This window comes from Phoca vitulina, unplaced genomic scaffold, assembly GCF_004348235.1.
Source record: "Phoca vitulina isolate PV1807 unplaced genomic scaffold, GSC_HSeal_1.0 scaffold23, whole genome shotgun sequence".
NCBI lineage: Eukaryota > Metazoa > Chordata > Mammalia > Carnivora > Phocidae > Phoca > Phoca vitulina.
The window spans coordinates 16,223,009-16,238,733 of record NW_022589726.1 but is presented as its reverse complement, the minus strand read 5'-3'; the positions used below and the strand labels follow the sequence as shown (position 1 = coordinate 16,238,733).

Sequence of the window (15,725 nt, the reverse complement as noted above, 5' to 3'; positions counted from 1 at the left end):
TGATTTTTTTTAATTTTATTTTATTATGTTATGTTAATCACTATACATTACATCATTAGTTTTTTTTCCTTTTTTTTATTATGTTATGTTAACCATCATGCATTACATCACTAGTTTTTGATGTAGTGTTCCATGATTCATTGTTTGCGTATAACACCCAGTGCTCCATGCAGAACGTGCCCTCTTTAATACCCATCACCAGGCTAACCCATCCCCCTACCCACCTCCCCTCTAGAACCCTCAGTTTGTTTTTCAGAGTCCATCGTCTCTCATGGTTCATCTCCCGCTCTGATTTCCCCCCCTTCATTCTTCCCCTCCTGCTATCTTCTTCTTCTTCTTTTTTTTTTAACATATAATGTATTATTTGCTTCAGAGGTACAGATCTGTGATTCAACAGTCTTGCACAATTCACAGCAATCATTAGTTTTTGATGTAGTGTTCCATGATTCATTGTTCACTGATTTTTACCAAACTCATCTCCATAACTAATCTGTTTGCATATCAACCACAATTTGAGAAATGCAGTTGAATTTAACACTGCAGCATTCAAATGCACAATTATAGTCAGAAGTTTCAATGCACTCAATAATTAATATAAAGGTTAAAAAAAAAACCAGTAAGGATGTGGAAGACTCGAACAATCTTATCAACCAAATTGACCTAATTGAGATTTTCAGAACATTCCATCCAACAGCAACAGAATACTCATTCTTTCCAGTATTACACAAAACATTATCATACTAGATCATAACCTGAGTGACAAAAGAGTCTCAATAAGTTTACAACATTCAAGTCATGCCTAATATGTTTACTGAGCACTATGTAATTAGAAATCAATTATGGAAAGATATCTGGAAAATCCACTAACATTTGGAAACTAACATATATATAATCCCTGGGTTGAAAGGAAATCAAAGAAAAATTAAAATGCCATGTGAACAAAATAAACATAAAATTACAACATAACAAAATTTGTGGGATGCAGCTAAAGCATTACTTAAAAAGAAATTTAAGATACTCTAAAATTAAAAAAGAAGCAAATCCTCAGATCAATGACCTCAGCTTCCACCTCAATCAACTATCAAAATAGTAAAGCAAATTTAACTCAGAGTAACCAGATGAAAGGGAATAATGAAGACCAATGTGGAAATCAGTGAAATAGAAAACAGAAAAATAAGAAAATATCAATAAAACCAAATCTGATTTCTTGAAAATATCAAAATTGATAAATTTATAGCCAGATTGATGAGGAAAAATACAGAGAAGATACAAATTACCATTATTAGAGAAGATCAAAGTCATATGACTGATATTCTACAGTTATTGAACAAATAATATGGAGATTTTTGAACAACTTTATGTCAATTAATTTAAAAATGTAATGAAATGGAAAAACAACAAAATCTCATTCAAAAAAAAAAAAAACAATAAAATCCCATTCAAGAAAAGAATAGATGATAGGTCTATATCTAGTGTAGAAATTGAACTTATAATTAAGAAATACCTCACAAAGGAAATTCTACATTCACCAGTGATTGCTACAAAATATTTAAGGAAGCAATACTAACAATTGTACATAACTGTCCCAGAATATATTAGAGTAGGGAATACTTTCCAACCTACCCTATGAGAGTAGAATTATCCTGAGAGCAAAATCAGGAAATAGACATTATTAGGAAAATACGGTAACAAATCTCACTCATGAATAAGCTGCAAATATTTAAAATAAATGGCAAATAAATCTAGAAATATATAAAAAGTTTAATTAGTTTTGGTCAAGTGGAGTTTTTCTTAATAGTTGTAGAAAAATGTACAACGTGCATATCTAATAAAAACTCTCAGAGTGCACTTGTGATGAGCACTGGGTGTTGTATGTAAGTGTTGGATCACTAAATTGTACACCTGAAACTAATATGACACTGTAAAAGAAACAAAAACAAAAAACTCTCAGTGAATAGATCTAATAAATGGCAAATACCAAAGGACATCCAAAATATAGTTTAAAAAAAAAGAAAAAGAAAGAAAGAAAAAAGAAAAAATAATTAAACTACAGCTAACATCTTACTTCATTGTGAAAGTCTGAACAATCTGATCCTAAGGAAAAGACTAAGGCCAGGATGGTCACTCTTGCTACATCTACTTAATATTGTACAGTAGATTCTAGCGTGCCTGGGTGGCTCAGTCAGTTAAGCATCAGACTCTTGGTTTTGGCTCAGGTCATGATCTCAAGGTCATGAGATCAAGCCTTGCATCAGGCTCCACACTCAGCCGGGGGTCTCCCTGAGATTCTCTCACTCTCTCCCTCTACCCCTCCACCCCATGCTCTCTCTCTAAAATAAGTAAGTAAATCTTTAAAAAATATATATTGTGTGGTAGATTCTAATTTATATAATAAAGTAAAAAAAGGGAAAAAGCATTCATACTAAAAAGAAGCAAAACTGATTTTATTTAGGCAGACAACATAAGCACCTTTATAGAAAATCCTATTGACTTCCTGTTTCAGCTCCATCTTTTAGCTCCATCTTTTAGAGTTTAAAAGTCATCACTTCTGCCTTATACAGGTCAATAACTTTACTTGAACCCATGGTAGAAGTGAAATTGAAGAGAAACGGCACCCTGAAATCTAGAGACACAGGAAAATCCAGAGTCCTAGTTGATATTTAATTTCACAGAGCATAAGTCACAGGAACTATATATAGGTGGGAACACTAATATTAATTTTGGCAAATTCCTGGACACGGAGTGTTTACCATGAGAATGAGAAGATACTGAGGATTGTTGTAATACTAGATTTTGCCCCCACTAGTCCCACCAGTTCCTCAAGCTGAAGAACCAAGAAAGATCTTCTCTTGACTCAGGCAAGGACAGGGAAGAGTAACCATTCTGAAAAAAATCCCCGAATATTTTTCACACAAATGCCTACACTCCAAGGGAAAAGATTTTACCAGAAACACTTATGAAGGCCTAGGAACACAGGCTTACTAAGACTGAGATTTAATCATAAGATTATAGAATGCTATCCCTCTGCCACAATTTACAACTATACCAACATATATTCAAAGTATCTCCACCAAAATACTTGATAATTTCAAAGGGGAACTTTATGATGGAGAGACCTGGAAGACACCCATTAACCAAGTTAACAAAGTTAACATCAGTCAAGATGTAGATATCATATACTCCCTGATACAATACACTGAAAAGGGCATACCACCTCTGTGACATTCTCCACAAAAATGTATAACCTCGATATAATCATGAGAAAACAGTAGACAAACAAAATTCGGAGGCATTCTATAAAATACCTGATCAGTACTCTTCAAATACATTAAGGTCATGAAAAACAGGGAAAGACTTAGGATCTTTCACACATTGGAGAAAACTAAGGAACATGATCTCTAATACAATGAAGATTCAGGATTTGATCCTCAGCAAGTAAAGAACGTGGACAGAAAAATTTATGAGAACCCAAATAAAGTCTGTCCTTTAATTATTTGTATGGTACCAAAGCTAGTTTCTTAGTTTTGATAATATTCTATGGTTGAATAAGATATTGCACTTAGAGGAAGCTGAGCAAAATATATAAACAAACTTTGTAATATTTTTGCAAGTTTTCTAAATCTAAAATTATTGCAAAATGAAGATATTTTTAAATCCTATATCTAATCCCATCTTCCTAAATGCAAGAAACCATCCTACTAGCCATGAACAACCTCATAAAATGATACATGCTACGGCTACACCATCTCCCTCTTATTCAGATATGTCTGTTAATTCCTTATTGATGAGAAAGTATTTAAATTACATGGACATCATAGTTACTTTATTTCTGACCAGCTCACAGGTTTTAACATCATTTTGAAGGGCACTATTCAATAATTCTCTATCTTATAGAGTCAAGTATAATTATATCAAGTTAGCCCCTGAGAAATACTTCTATTGTGTAGCCAACAGTGAAACTGTCTCACACGTATCTTAAAGAATCAGTTTTCAGGTAGCTGAGGCAGGACTCAAAACCACATTGTGTTAGCTACTAAACTATTCTGTCTTTTGGTGTTATAATTACTTTTAATATATACTAGCACAGAGAAGTCAGATTATAGAAAAAATCTATAAATACTCTATGATGTATACTCTTTTTTCTAGCTTTTCCATAAATCTAGAATAATGGTTTCTTAAGGATACAAAAATATTAATTCAAAGAGATTACATGCACCTCAATGTTTACTGCAGCATTATCAACAATAGCCAAATTATGGAGAGAGCCGAAATGTCCATCAACTGATGAATGGATAAAGAGTGGTATAGATATACAATGGAATTTTCCTCAGCCATCAAAAAGAATGAAATCTTGCCATTTGCAATGATGTGGATGGAGCTAGGGAGTATTATGCTATGCAAAATAACTCAGTCAGAGAAAGACACCATATGATTTCACCCATGTGGAATTTAAGAAACAAAACAAGTGAACATGTTGGGGAGAGAAAGAGAGGCAAACCAAGAAACAGACTTAACTATAGAGAACAAATTGATGGTTACTGGAGGGGAGGTGGGTGGGAGGTTGGGTTAAATAGGTGATGGGGATTAGGGAGGGCACTGGTGATGAGCACCAGGTGTTGTATGTAAGTGATGAATCACTAAATTCTACACCTGAAACTAATATTATACTGTATGTTAACTAACTGGAATTTAAATAAAAACTTGGATAGAATAATGGTCTCTTGAATTTTCTTGTTGGTGTTTTATTGAATAAATTTTGAGCATTTCTCTCCTTAGGATTATTTCTTTCCCATAACATATATAGGTAGATGATAGACGATAGATAGATGATAGATAGATAGATGATGATAGATATAGATAGATAGATGATAGATAGATAGATAGATGATAGATAGATAGATAGATAGATAATAGATTATGATAGATAGATAGATGATAGAGAGATAATAGATGATGATAGATGATAGATAGATGAGAGAGATAGATGATAGATGATAGATAGAAGACAGATAGATGATGATAGATGATAGATAGATGATAGATGATGATGATGATGATGATAGATAGATAGATGATAGATGATAGATAGATGATCAATAGATGATCGATAGATGATAGAGAAAGAGAGAGAGATGATAGATATAGATAGATAGACAGATGATAGATGATAGATAGATAGATAGATAGATGATAGATAGATAGATAGATAGATAGATAGATAGATAGATAGATAGATATAGATAATAGATGATAAAATTTCCTTTCACAGTGTTTGGAAAACTTGTTTCCACCAGAGAACTAACATTACTTTACTTGCATCCTTCAAAGCAGAGGTGTGTGAGAATAGAACTATCCTAAGGGAAAATATTTTTATAAGACCCTAATTATGTTTGTGAAAGAAGCTGTTAGCATGTGCTAAGGTGTATTGTTTGTTTACTACAGAAGAAAAAGTCAAATAGGTACGACATACAAGTCAGAAAGAGATTTTTAAATGTGTTATAGATAAATTATATCCAGTATTTTTTATTTCTATATTTTTTGTTTTGATAATTGATTTATCAAATTTTTTATTTGAGTATATTTGACACACAATGTTACATTAATTTCACCTATACGACTTAGTGATGTGACAAGTTTACACATTATGCTATGTGAACCACAAGTGTAGCTACAATCTGTCCCATTACATCGCTATTAAAATATCATTAACGGCATTCCTTCTGCTGTGCTTTTTATTCCCATGACTTATTCATTCCATAACTGAAAGCCTGTCTCTCCTTCTCCCCTTCACCCATTTAGCCCAACTCTCCACCCCGCCCCCTCTGCCAACCATCAGTTTGTTCTCCATACTTATAGATCTGATTCTGTTTTTTGTTTATTTATTCACTTGTTGTTGTTGTTGTTTTTAGATTTCACTTATGAGTTTCCACACATATGATATTTGTCTTTCTCATTTGTCTGATTTAATTCACTTGGCATAATACCCCCTAGGTCCATCCATGTTGTCACAAATGGCAAGATTTCATTTTTTTGTGGCTGAGTAATATTCCATTGTATATTATTATTTCTCCTTTTCAGGGTAGATATTGAATTTTCAGAAGAGGTTTATACTGAAATATATGAGAATATGATGAATTAATGTAGGAATAGTGAATTCATATATGATGTAATAAATAGTATAGTTTAAAAAAATATTTAGTTTCTATATACCATAAAATCATTTTTCTCTAAGAGGAAAAGACAACAATGATTTTTTTAAGTGTGTGTATATTTTGTTTACTGGTGTCATAGCTTTCTTATTTCTTCACCTAATTTATAACTAAAATAAAGAATACATTAATAAAGAAAGAAAATAATAAGAAATTACACAGAAGTAACAGTTTATTCTTCCTGAGGTGACAAATCACCCAGAGTGACAAATTGTACTTCTCATATTTCTTCTTGTTACCTACATGCTAAGTGGGCTAAGTGTGACTGGGAACCTGGTCATTATTACACTCACCCTTTCAGATCTTCTGCAGACTTCACTGTATTTCTTCTCTCAGAACTTCTCATCTCTAAAAGTATAATTCAAGTCTGTCTGCATTTCAGATTCTTTGTTACCACTGTGACAGAGAATAAAACCATTCCCTACAATGGTTGTGTGGCTCAGCCACCATAGTCACTATGCTATACATTATATTCCCAGGACGTATTTATCTTATAACTGGGAGTTTGTACTTTTTCACCTTCTTCACCCATTACCCACATTTCCATCCCTTGTCACTGGCAATCATCAATCTGCTCTCTAGATCTATGAGTTTGTTTTGTTTTGTTTTGTAGTTTAGATTCCCACATATAGGTGAGATCATACTGTATTTGTCTTTCTCTGTCTGACATATTACTTAGCACAGTGTCCTCAAGGTCTATCCATATTGTTGCAAATGGCAAGATTTCTTTATTATAGTGGGTAATATTCCATTTCATGTACATATCACATTTTCTTTATCCATTCATCCATCCATGGACACTTAGGTTGTTACTATGTCTTGGTTATTATAAATAGTGCTGCAATAAACATGGGAGTGCAGATGTCTATTCAAGTTAATGTTTTTATCTTCTCCAGATAAATACCAAAAAGTAGAATTGCTGGATCATATGGTAGTTCTATTTTTAGTTTATTGAAGACCCTCCATATGGTTTTCCATAGTGGCTGCACCAATTTACATTCCTACCAATAGTACACAAGTGTTCCCTTTTCTCTACATCCTCTCCACCATGTGTTATTTCTTGTATTTTTGAAAATAGCTATTCTAACAAATATGAGGTGATCTCATTGCAGTTTTTATTTGCATTTTCCTGTGATTGGTACTGTTGAGCACCTTTTCATGTACCTGTTGAAAATAGATATTTTCTTTTGAAAAATATCTATTCAGTTCCTCCTCCTATTTTTAATTGGATTGTTTGTTTGTTTGCTATAGAGTTGTAGGTGTTCTTTATTTATTTTGGATATTAACTCCTTATCAGATATATGGTTTGCAAATATTTTCTCCTATTCCACAGGTTGCCTTTTCATTTTGATGATTGCTTCTTTTGTTGTGCAAAAGCTTTTTAATTTGATATAGTCCCATTTGTTTAGTTTGGTTTTGTTGCTTATGCTTTTGGTGTCATATTCAAAAAATCATTGTCAAGACCAATGTCAAGGATTTTTTCCCTATGTTTTTGTGTTTTTCTTGTATGAATAATTCATGAAGACTTTAAGATAATGGACAAAAGTATTCTTTCCAAGTGGATTTTTTTAAGACATTCAGTTTTGTGCCCTGTTTTTTTAGATGTAACTCAATTTAAAAAAAAAAAAGAAAGCAAAAAAAATTCAAATTCAGTTGAGTATGACTGAGTATATCCACTCCTCAAAGGTCAGGGTTCTCCTGGTTGATATTGGTGTAAAAGTGAGATAAAATCTCAAGATAGCCTTTTAAGTTTTATATTGTCTTTACCATTATTGATATGAGACACTGTTTACCATAATCATTACTTCCAGTCTTACAAATGCTCCCTATTATGTAAAGTAACAACTATTGTTTCAGAGTAGAGCACAGACCACATGGTCTGACATTCCCATGACACCATTAATCAAAGCCTGGAATCCATTTGCTAATGACTTAAAATTAAACTAAAATACCCAATATTGGGTCCTACATTTTATCTATTCCATTGAAATCCAAGTATCAAATATATTTTAAGAAGTCTAATAATCTGCTAATTCACCAACTAAAAATGCATGGCCTTCTCCAAAGAGAACCTCAACTGTACTAAAAAAAATACTTCATCTTTGTTTGTACTGTAGAATCACCTATGTTGAGTTTTTTTTCTAGGACTCAATTAAGTTTAGACTTTATAATTCATGTTTTTTCATTGAAATTTACAAAAGCATCAATGAGAATATCTTTTCTTTTAAAATAATAATCAGAAGGATAATTTAAGAAATAATCAAGAAAGAGATAATTTTTTCATCAGTATTTCCTTTTACTTCATGCAAAGGCTAATATTATAGGTAGAATTCTATATTCCTCCAATATATAATGGCTCCCAAGGGAACCCAATTAAAAAGTATTGCCAAAATTAATTACATTTTAGATGCATTAGTTTTTCTGTCTCCAGAGAGGTTTCTGTTAGGTTTCCCTCAAAAACAAACTCTCCAATAATGGTATATATTCAAAAACACATAAAATGTGTCTTGCTTCTTTTGGAGAAAAGTTTCCTGGAAAACCTGTATCACTAAGCAGTATCAGAAAAATCATGAAACACATGACATTTAAATTCCAAAACAAAATATTTTTGAAAGTATGCTCATTAGATTTTCTCATCCTCACAGATTGGGTATTTTATTGAGAAATGTATGGTTTATAACAAAGGAAATCTGAACAAAATCTTTAAATTTTAAATAGTGAGTGCACAAATGTGAATTAAGTTTATAAAATATAAAAATGAAGGAACACTTTTCTATCTAAAACATTGTGCTTCTCTTATTACACATAATCAGAAAAATATCTAAATTTAAACTATGAGTTGGATCCATCAAGGACTATCATAAAGTGAGTATGTTTCCTCTTAATCAACATTATTAATTTATCTTTATAAATCATAGAACTCTTAACAATTACTCTCTTTGAAATGTGTCATAAAAGTATTTTGTTAATTCTTGCATTATTTTCTCTTCCTATAGCTTCCTAAATTTGTCACAGCTGAGCTCATAAATGTATCACACTTATGTAGGAAGAAGTCAGGTAGCATTTTTTTTTAGCCAGACCTAATCTTGTATGACCACCTATAGTCATACCAGCTGCAGGATAACTCCATGTTATTCTCATCTGCACATTCCTAACACCTCACACTTTAATTCTGTTATTAAATTAGACTATCCTCATAGTATACTCCATTATTGCCAATCTGGTTTCTCTCTTTCTAGCACAGAACCCCCCCATTTGTGGGGGATATGTTCCAAGACCCCCAGTGGATGCCTGAAACTATGAATAGTACTGAACCCTATATAGACTGTTTTTTCCCATACATATATACACACCTATGATAAAGTTTAATTTATAAATTAGGCACCGTAAGTCATCAATAACCTAAATAAAATAAAACAATTATAACAATGTACTGTAAAAAATATGTGAGTACGGTCTCTCTCTCTCAAAATATCTTATTGTATTATATTCACCCTTCTTTTCTTGATGAGGTGAAATAATAAAATGCTTACATGATGAGATGAAGTGAGGTGAAGATACCCATGAGATGTAGCATTAGGCTACTACTAACCTTTTTTTCTTTTTTTTAAGATTTTATTTATTTATTTGACAGAGAGAGAGAGTGCACAAGCAGGGGCAGAGGGAGAGCGAGAAGCAGACTTCCCAATGAGCAGGGAGCCCAATATGGGGGCTTGATCTCAGGACCCCGGGATCATGACCCAAGCTGAAGGCAGACGCTTAACCGACTGAGCCACCCAGGTGCCCCTACTAATGACCTTCTGATGACAGGTCAGAAGGAGGGCCATCTGCTTCCAGACTGCAGTTGAAAGTGGGTAGCTGAAACTGGAAAACAAAACCATGCATAAGGGAAGCCTGCTGTACTGGTAGAAGCACACCATGACGAACAACGTAGGTAAATATCTTTCATGATATTAAGCATCTACCTCACTGGGATTCCAAAACTCTCATTACCTAAAGTTCCCATTTTGTTGACACACACTGTTACTGGTCTGTTTATCTGTCAGGATTGACTAGTTCAGAATAATCGATGCATGAATGCAGAGCTAAACCCATACAGCCAAAGAAATCTCTGGATTTTTGAGGCATTCATATACATTATTCAATCATTAATGTGTTCTTTAATTCATCAAACAAAATTGAATCAGAATTTGTGTTAAGCACTAGGAATGATGCAGTCGAAGACAGACATGGATGCTAACCTATCTACATACACTGTTTATGTGACCTTGGGCAAGTTACATAACCACTGTGTACCTCAGGTTCCTCATCTGCAGAGTGAGTCTCTTATTAGGACCTACCAGAAGCATGTTGGGGTGCAAGATAAAGGCTGTTTAGATCTTTGCCATAATATTAATACGAATGATAAAAATAATAATAATCAATAATAAAACTTATTAGATTTGTTGTATGATTATTATCTTCTTTCCAATATACTTCCTTTCTCTATCACATCCTTGAAAACTACAGTTTAATAAACAAGAAAGTTATCAAATTATTATTTTTGAAAGCAGAGTTTGACAAAAGCAACAACTTTCTGAAATAATTATTTAATCTTATAGGGAATAATCTGATTTTTTATTGTTTACATAACTAACTATATTTAAGGAGTCCAATTTAAAGAGCCCTTTTACACTATGACTTTGTTTTTTTAATAAGGGTTGTCATTTTTTGTGCCAATTTTAGTCAAAGAGGAGCAAATAAGGTCAATTTTATATAAAGACTAAAAGGAATGGATTTCAATGAATTGCCCATAAATACAGTATTTTCTGCTTGATTTTTTACTATAAATATAAACCAAGACTTATTTAGAAAAATATTGCATTCTGACTCAAAAATAAGGTTTCCAATTGCAAAATTAGCATATAGAATTTTATGGGCATTAAGTTTCAAAAATAGTATATATTTCAATAACTTGTTTAATCTACTCAAATGAATTACTTCCACAATGAGATAAGCTAAGTATTTATCATTATTACTCTTTTTTATGACTGTAAAAAGACTTTCTGTATGTTAAATAATTAAAATATATAGCTGGGGGCGCCTGGGTGGCTCAGTCGGTTAAGCGTCTGCCTTCGGCTCGGGTCACGATCCCAGGATCCTGGGATCGAGCCCCACATTGGGCTCCTGGCTCCGCAGGAAGCCCGCTTCTCCCTCTCCCACTCTCCCTGCTTGTGTTCCCTCTCTTGCTGTGTCTCTCTGTCAAATAAATAAATAAAATCTTTAAAAAATATATATATAATATATAGCTGGAAATTATCTAAACAGATTAAAATCTAAGTTTTTAAAAATAAAACAGATTAATTTTTCTCTACTAAACAAATTCTGATATGAGTTTGCAATTCTAATGAATTATTTTTTCACTTCTTGATAATGCATGCTTTATTGTTCTTTGTGCAGAATAAGAGCACTACCAATATATTTGAAATTATCAAGAGCTGACTTCCACTCTTATTTTTATCTACAGAGCTACAGAATCCAGTTTAGTCATGCCAAATAAGACATCAATTAGAGAATTCATTCTTCTGGGACTTAGAGATGACCCAGAATTACAAACTGTGATATTCTTTTTTATGTTGATCACCTACTTATTTAGTGTAAGTGGAAACATGACCATCATCATGTTAACACTAGCAAATGTTCGTTTGAAGACTCCCATGTATTTCTTCCTCAGGAATTTCTTTCTTAGAAATTTCCTTCACAACAGTCTGTATTCCTAGATTTCTGATCACCATTGCTACAGGAGACACAACCATTTCTTATAATGCTTGCATGACACAAGTATTTTTTTTAATCCTTCTCGGATCAACAGAGTTTTTTCTTCTGGCTGTAATGTCCTATGATCACTATGTGGCTATCTGCAAACCTCTACATTACACAACTATCATGAGTAACAAAGTCTGCAACCAGCTTGTAATCTATCTGTTCCTGGCTGGCTGGGTTCCTTATTATCTTTCCCCCTGTGATGATGGGGCTCCAACTGGATTTCTGTGACTCCAATATTATTGACCACTTTACTTGTGACTCTTCTCCTATGCTAGTCATTGCTTGCACAAACACATTTCTAGAGCTCATGGCATTTTTGTTAGCAGAATTCACACTCATGGTAACTTTGGCCTTGGTGATTCTCTCTTATACACTCATCCTTAGAACAATTCTGAAGATCCCTTCTGCCCAGCAGAGGAAAAAGGCCTTTTCCACTTGTTCCTCCCATATCATTGTAGTTTCCATTTCTTGTGGGAGTTGCATTTTCATGTATGTAAAAACATCTGCGAAAGAAGGTGTGGCTTTGAGCAAAGGTGTAGCAGTACTTAATACCTCTGTTGCTCCCATGCTGAATCCCTTTATTTACACTTTAAGGAACCAGTAGGTGAAACAGGCCCTTAAGGACTTCACCAAAAAAAATGCTATCAAACAAGCACTAATAATTATGAACTCTGTAGCTAAAATCACAAATAAGCCATACATAAATACAAATTGTTGTTCTGGGTAGTAGGTATACACACAGATACAAAAGTTCCTGTCATTGCAGCACTTATTTCTAGTGAAGGGACACACACATTAAACAAGCAACATAATAGAAAAGTAAATTTCTTAGTACTTTAGTAAATGACGAATGCTGTGGGGGAAAAAATGAAATACTTCAAGGAAAGGAGAGGAGAACCCAAATTCAATAGAGTGGTCAATGGGCGTCTGGGTGTCTCAGGGGTTAAGAAATCGACTCTTGATTTCAATTCAAGTCATGGTCTTAGGGTCATGAAATCGAGCCCTGCATCAGGCTCCACGCAGGTGTGGAGCCTACTTAAGATTATCTCTCCCCCTCTGCTCTTCCTACCTCCCCCCTGCCCAATTGCACATAGGCTCTCTAAATTAATTGATTAATGAATAAATGAATGAATGAATAAATAAATAAATAACAAGTGGTCAAAGATTTCAGTCATTTTAGAGCCCTTTTTTATTTCATTTTTCTTCATTCAAACGTATTTTTCTATATTCTCTACTTTTTGTCTTTTCTGTAGTTTTCCCAGGTCCATACAGTCATCTGTCTCACACATGTCAAACATAGGGAGACCATGAGATATGACTCTAAATAAACATTGTTTTTCCCTTTCAAAAGTAACGAGATCTAGATAACGAATCCAAATTCTACTTGAAAAGAAATGATCAGAAATACAATGCACAGCAATCCACAGTTAATGGATGGAATGGAACCTAAATTCAGGGATTAGAAAACTATGTTTTATGATTACTTCTAGCAATGAACTCTGTCTCCTGCCCACTCTTCTTCCCTTATGCTATTGAATCAGATATTCAAAATCTGCATAGGGAAAAAATAGCTGATAAACAGTTATCTTCTACTGTGAAAATGATTTATTTCAAGCTGTCAGGTTACTTTTCCACCAAATCTGCTCCATCGGAAATATTTGTCTATGTCTTTTCAGATTATACAGCTCCGGTTAAACAACAAACTGGAATTTTGAGAGGCTGCAGCTGATGGGGAGGGTGATTTCTCGCATGAGTGCTATAAACTGAGATATTAGGAATGCCTGTTTTTACACCACATGCAGTGACCTTAATCAATTATTTGATATATCATATAATCAGAAAACAGAAAACAGAAACATATAATGGGAAATCATAAAAATCAGTCCATGAAGTCCATGAAGTTACTGAAAATCAATCGGACCCTTAACCAACTGAGCCACCCAGATGCCCCTATATGTAAACTAGTTATTTAGCTCAATTAAAAGAAATATTCCCTAAGGAAATTTTAGTTGGAATGATATCTCAAAAGTCTTCAATAATTCTAAAATTATTTTTTAAGCAGTGGAACTAAGTGTTTTTTCCTCAATAGTCTCTACCAGTTTGCCTTTCATACTGTAAACTGATTCCCCACAGTGTTAAAAATGATAACATTTTTGTTATCAATGACAACAGGTCATAGGAATATGAACATTAGAAAATGTTGGGGTTTTTTGTGAAGGTTCCCTCCTTCCCCAAATACCTGGTCATCATCCTGCTGGATAATTTCCTTAGACTTCTCCTGGGACACGGGTCCTATAATAAGCCAATTAAAATATACTCACCAAAGTTGATCTTGTGCATGATTCATCAGTACCCTATTACTATTTTCCCAAAAGTCATTAAGAATTTATCTCGAAGAATGTTTTCCAAATATTTCTGTAGCAAAACACATTAAAAGTGCTAGGTTTACTTTTTTCCTCAGGAAAATAAATGGAAATGGTCCTCTGTGAAATATCAGAATAACTGATCAAAAAATAATTCTAGGTTGTTTTTCTTTTATGACTTTTATCTAAAGATTTGCTAGTAAGATGTCAGGTGGGATATTTCAGGATTCCAGATTTGGGACAATGGTGGGGAAAAACATGAGAAAATTATTCCATTAAATATTTTGAGATGAAACATCAAGGTTTTTGTGAGGAAATATACAGCTTTGTGGGAAGACAGGGAAAAAAGGTATTTTTCCATGAAGCATTAGCCTACCACTTGTCTTTTGATTTAACATAATTAAGTACATCAGTTTGCATTCAATATTCCACACTAACCATCAATCTTTTGATAATATGTAAGTATTCTCAGTTTATATTTATCTGATGTTTCAGCTTCTATTCTATTCATTGTATACCAGTGATTACCCTTTGGTGTGTTTCTCTATCTCAATATATATAATATACTACCTTATATATATATATTCAATAGTGCAATAAATTGAAATGTAAAAGTATTTTAAATGGTAATTTTTACCAATTAACTGAAATATGTGAAACATGGCATACTTTTCTTTTTTTTTTTTTTAAAGATTTTACTTATTTATTTGACAGAGAGAGACACAGCGAGAGAGGGAACACAAGCAGGAGGAGTGGGAGAGGGAGAAGCAGGCTTCCCGCTGAGCAGGGAGTCCGATGCAGGGCTCGATCCCAGGACCCTGAGACCATGACCTGAGCCGAAGGCAGACGCTTAACGACTGAGCCACCCAGGCGCCCCTAAACATGGCATACTTTTCTTAATATTGATACATTTATACTTTAGAAAGACTTAATGGATATTCCTGGTGTGGGTGTCCAAGATAGTTCTAAATAATATATGTAAGGTGTTTGTATCTAATTTCTAGATATGAGTACTGCTGAACTTCATTAACAATATTTTGTGAACATATTTTTTGATGTTCAACTATTAACTAGATTTTTAAAAGTTATTTTATTATGAATCTTGAAATAATAAAGTGAAAATCACTAAGTTAAGTTTTCATATAGAGATACTTTTCTTTAAAATTTTAATTCTAATATAGTTAACATACATTGCCATATTATTTTCAGGTGTGCAATACAGTAATCCAACAATTCCATACATCAGCCAGTGCTCATCATAACAAGTGCACTCCTTAATCCCCATCACCTATTTCACCCATCTTCCCTTCCACCTCCCCTCTTGTAACCATCAGATTGTTCTCCATAG

At 33.4% G+C, this 15,725-nt stretch overlaps 1 protein-coding gene across 1 annotated transcript; it reads left to right on the top strand.

Annotated features, from left to right (window-relative positions):
• The first annotated feature begins 11,737 nt into the window (after positions 1–11,737).
• On the top strand, positions 11,738–12,741 carry LOC116642595 (olfactory receptor 6C65-like). The gene is given in 3 exon segments (XM_032421081.1): positions 11,738–11,928; positions 11,930–12,167; positions 12,169–12,741. Coding segments are annotated over 3 exon segments (1,002 nt in total).
• Positions 12,742–15,725: the final 2,984 nt, after the last annotated feature.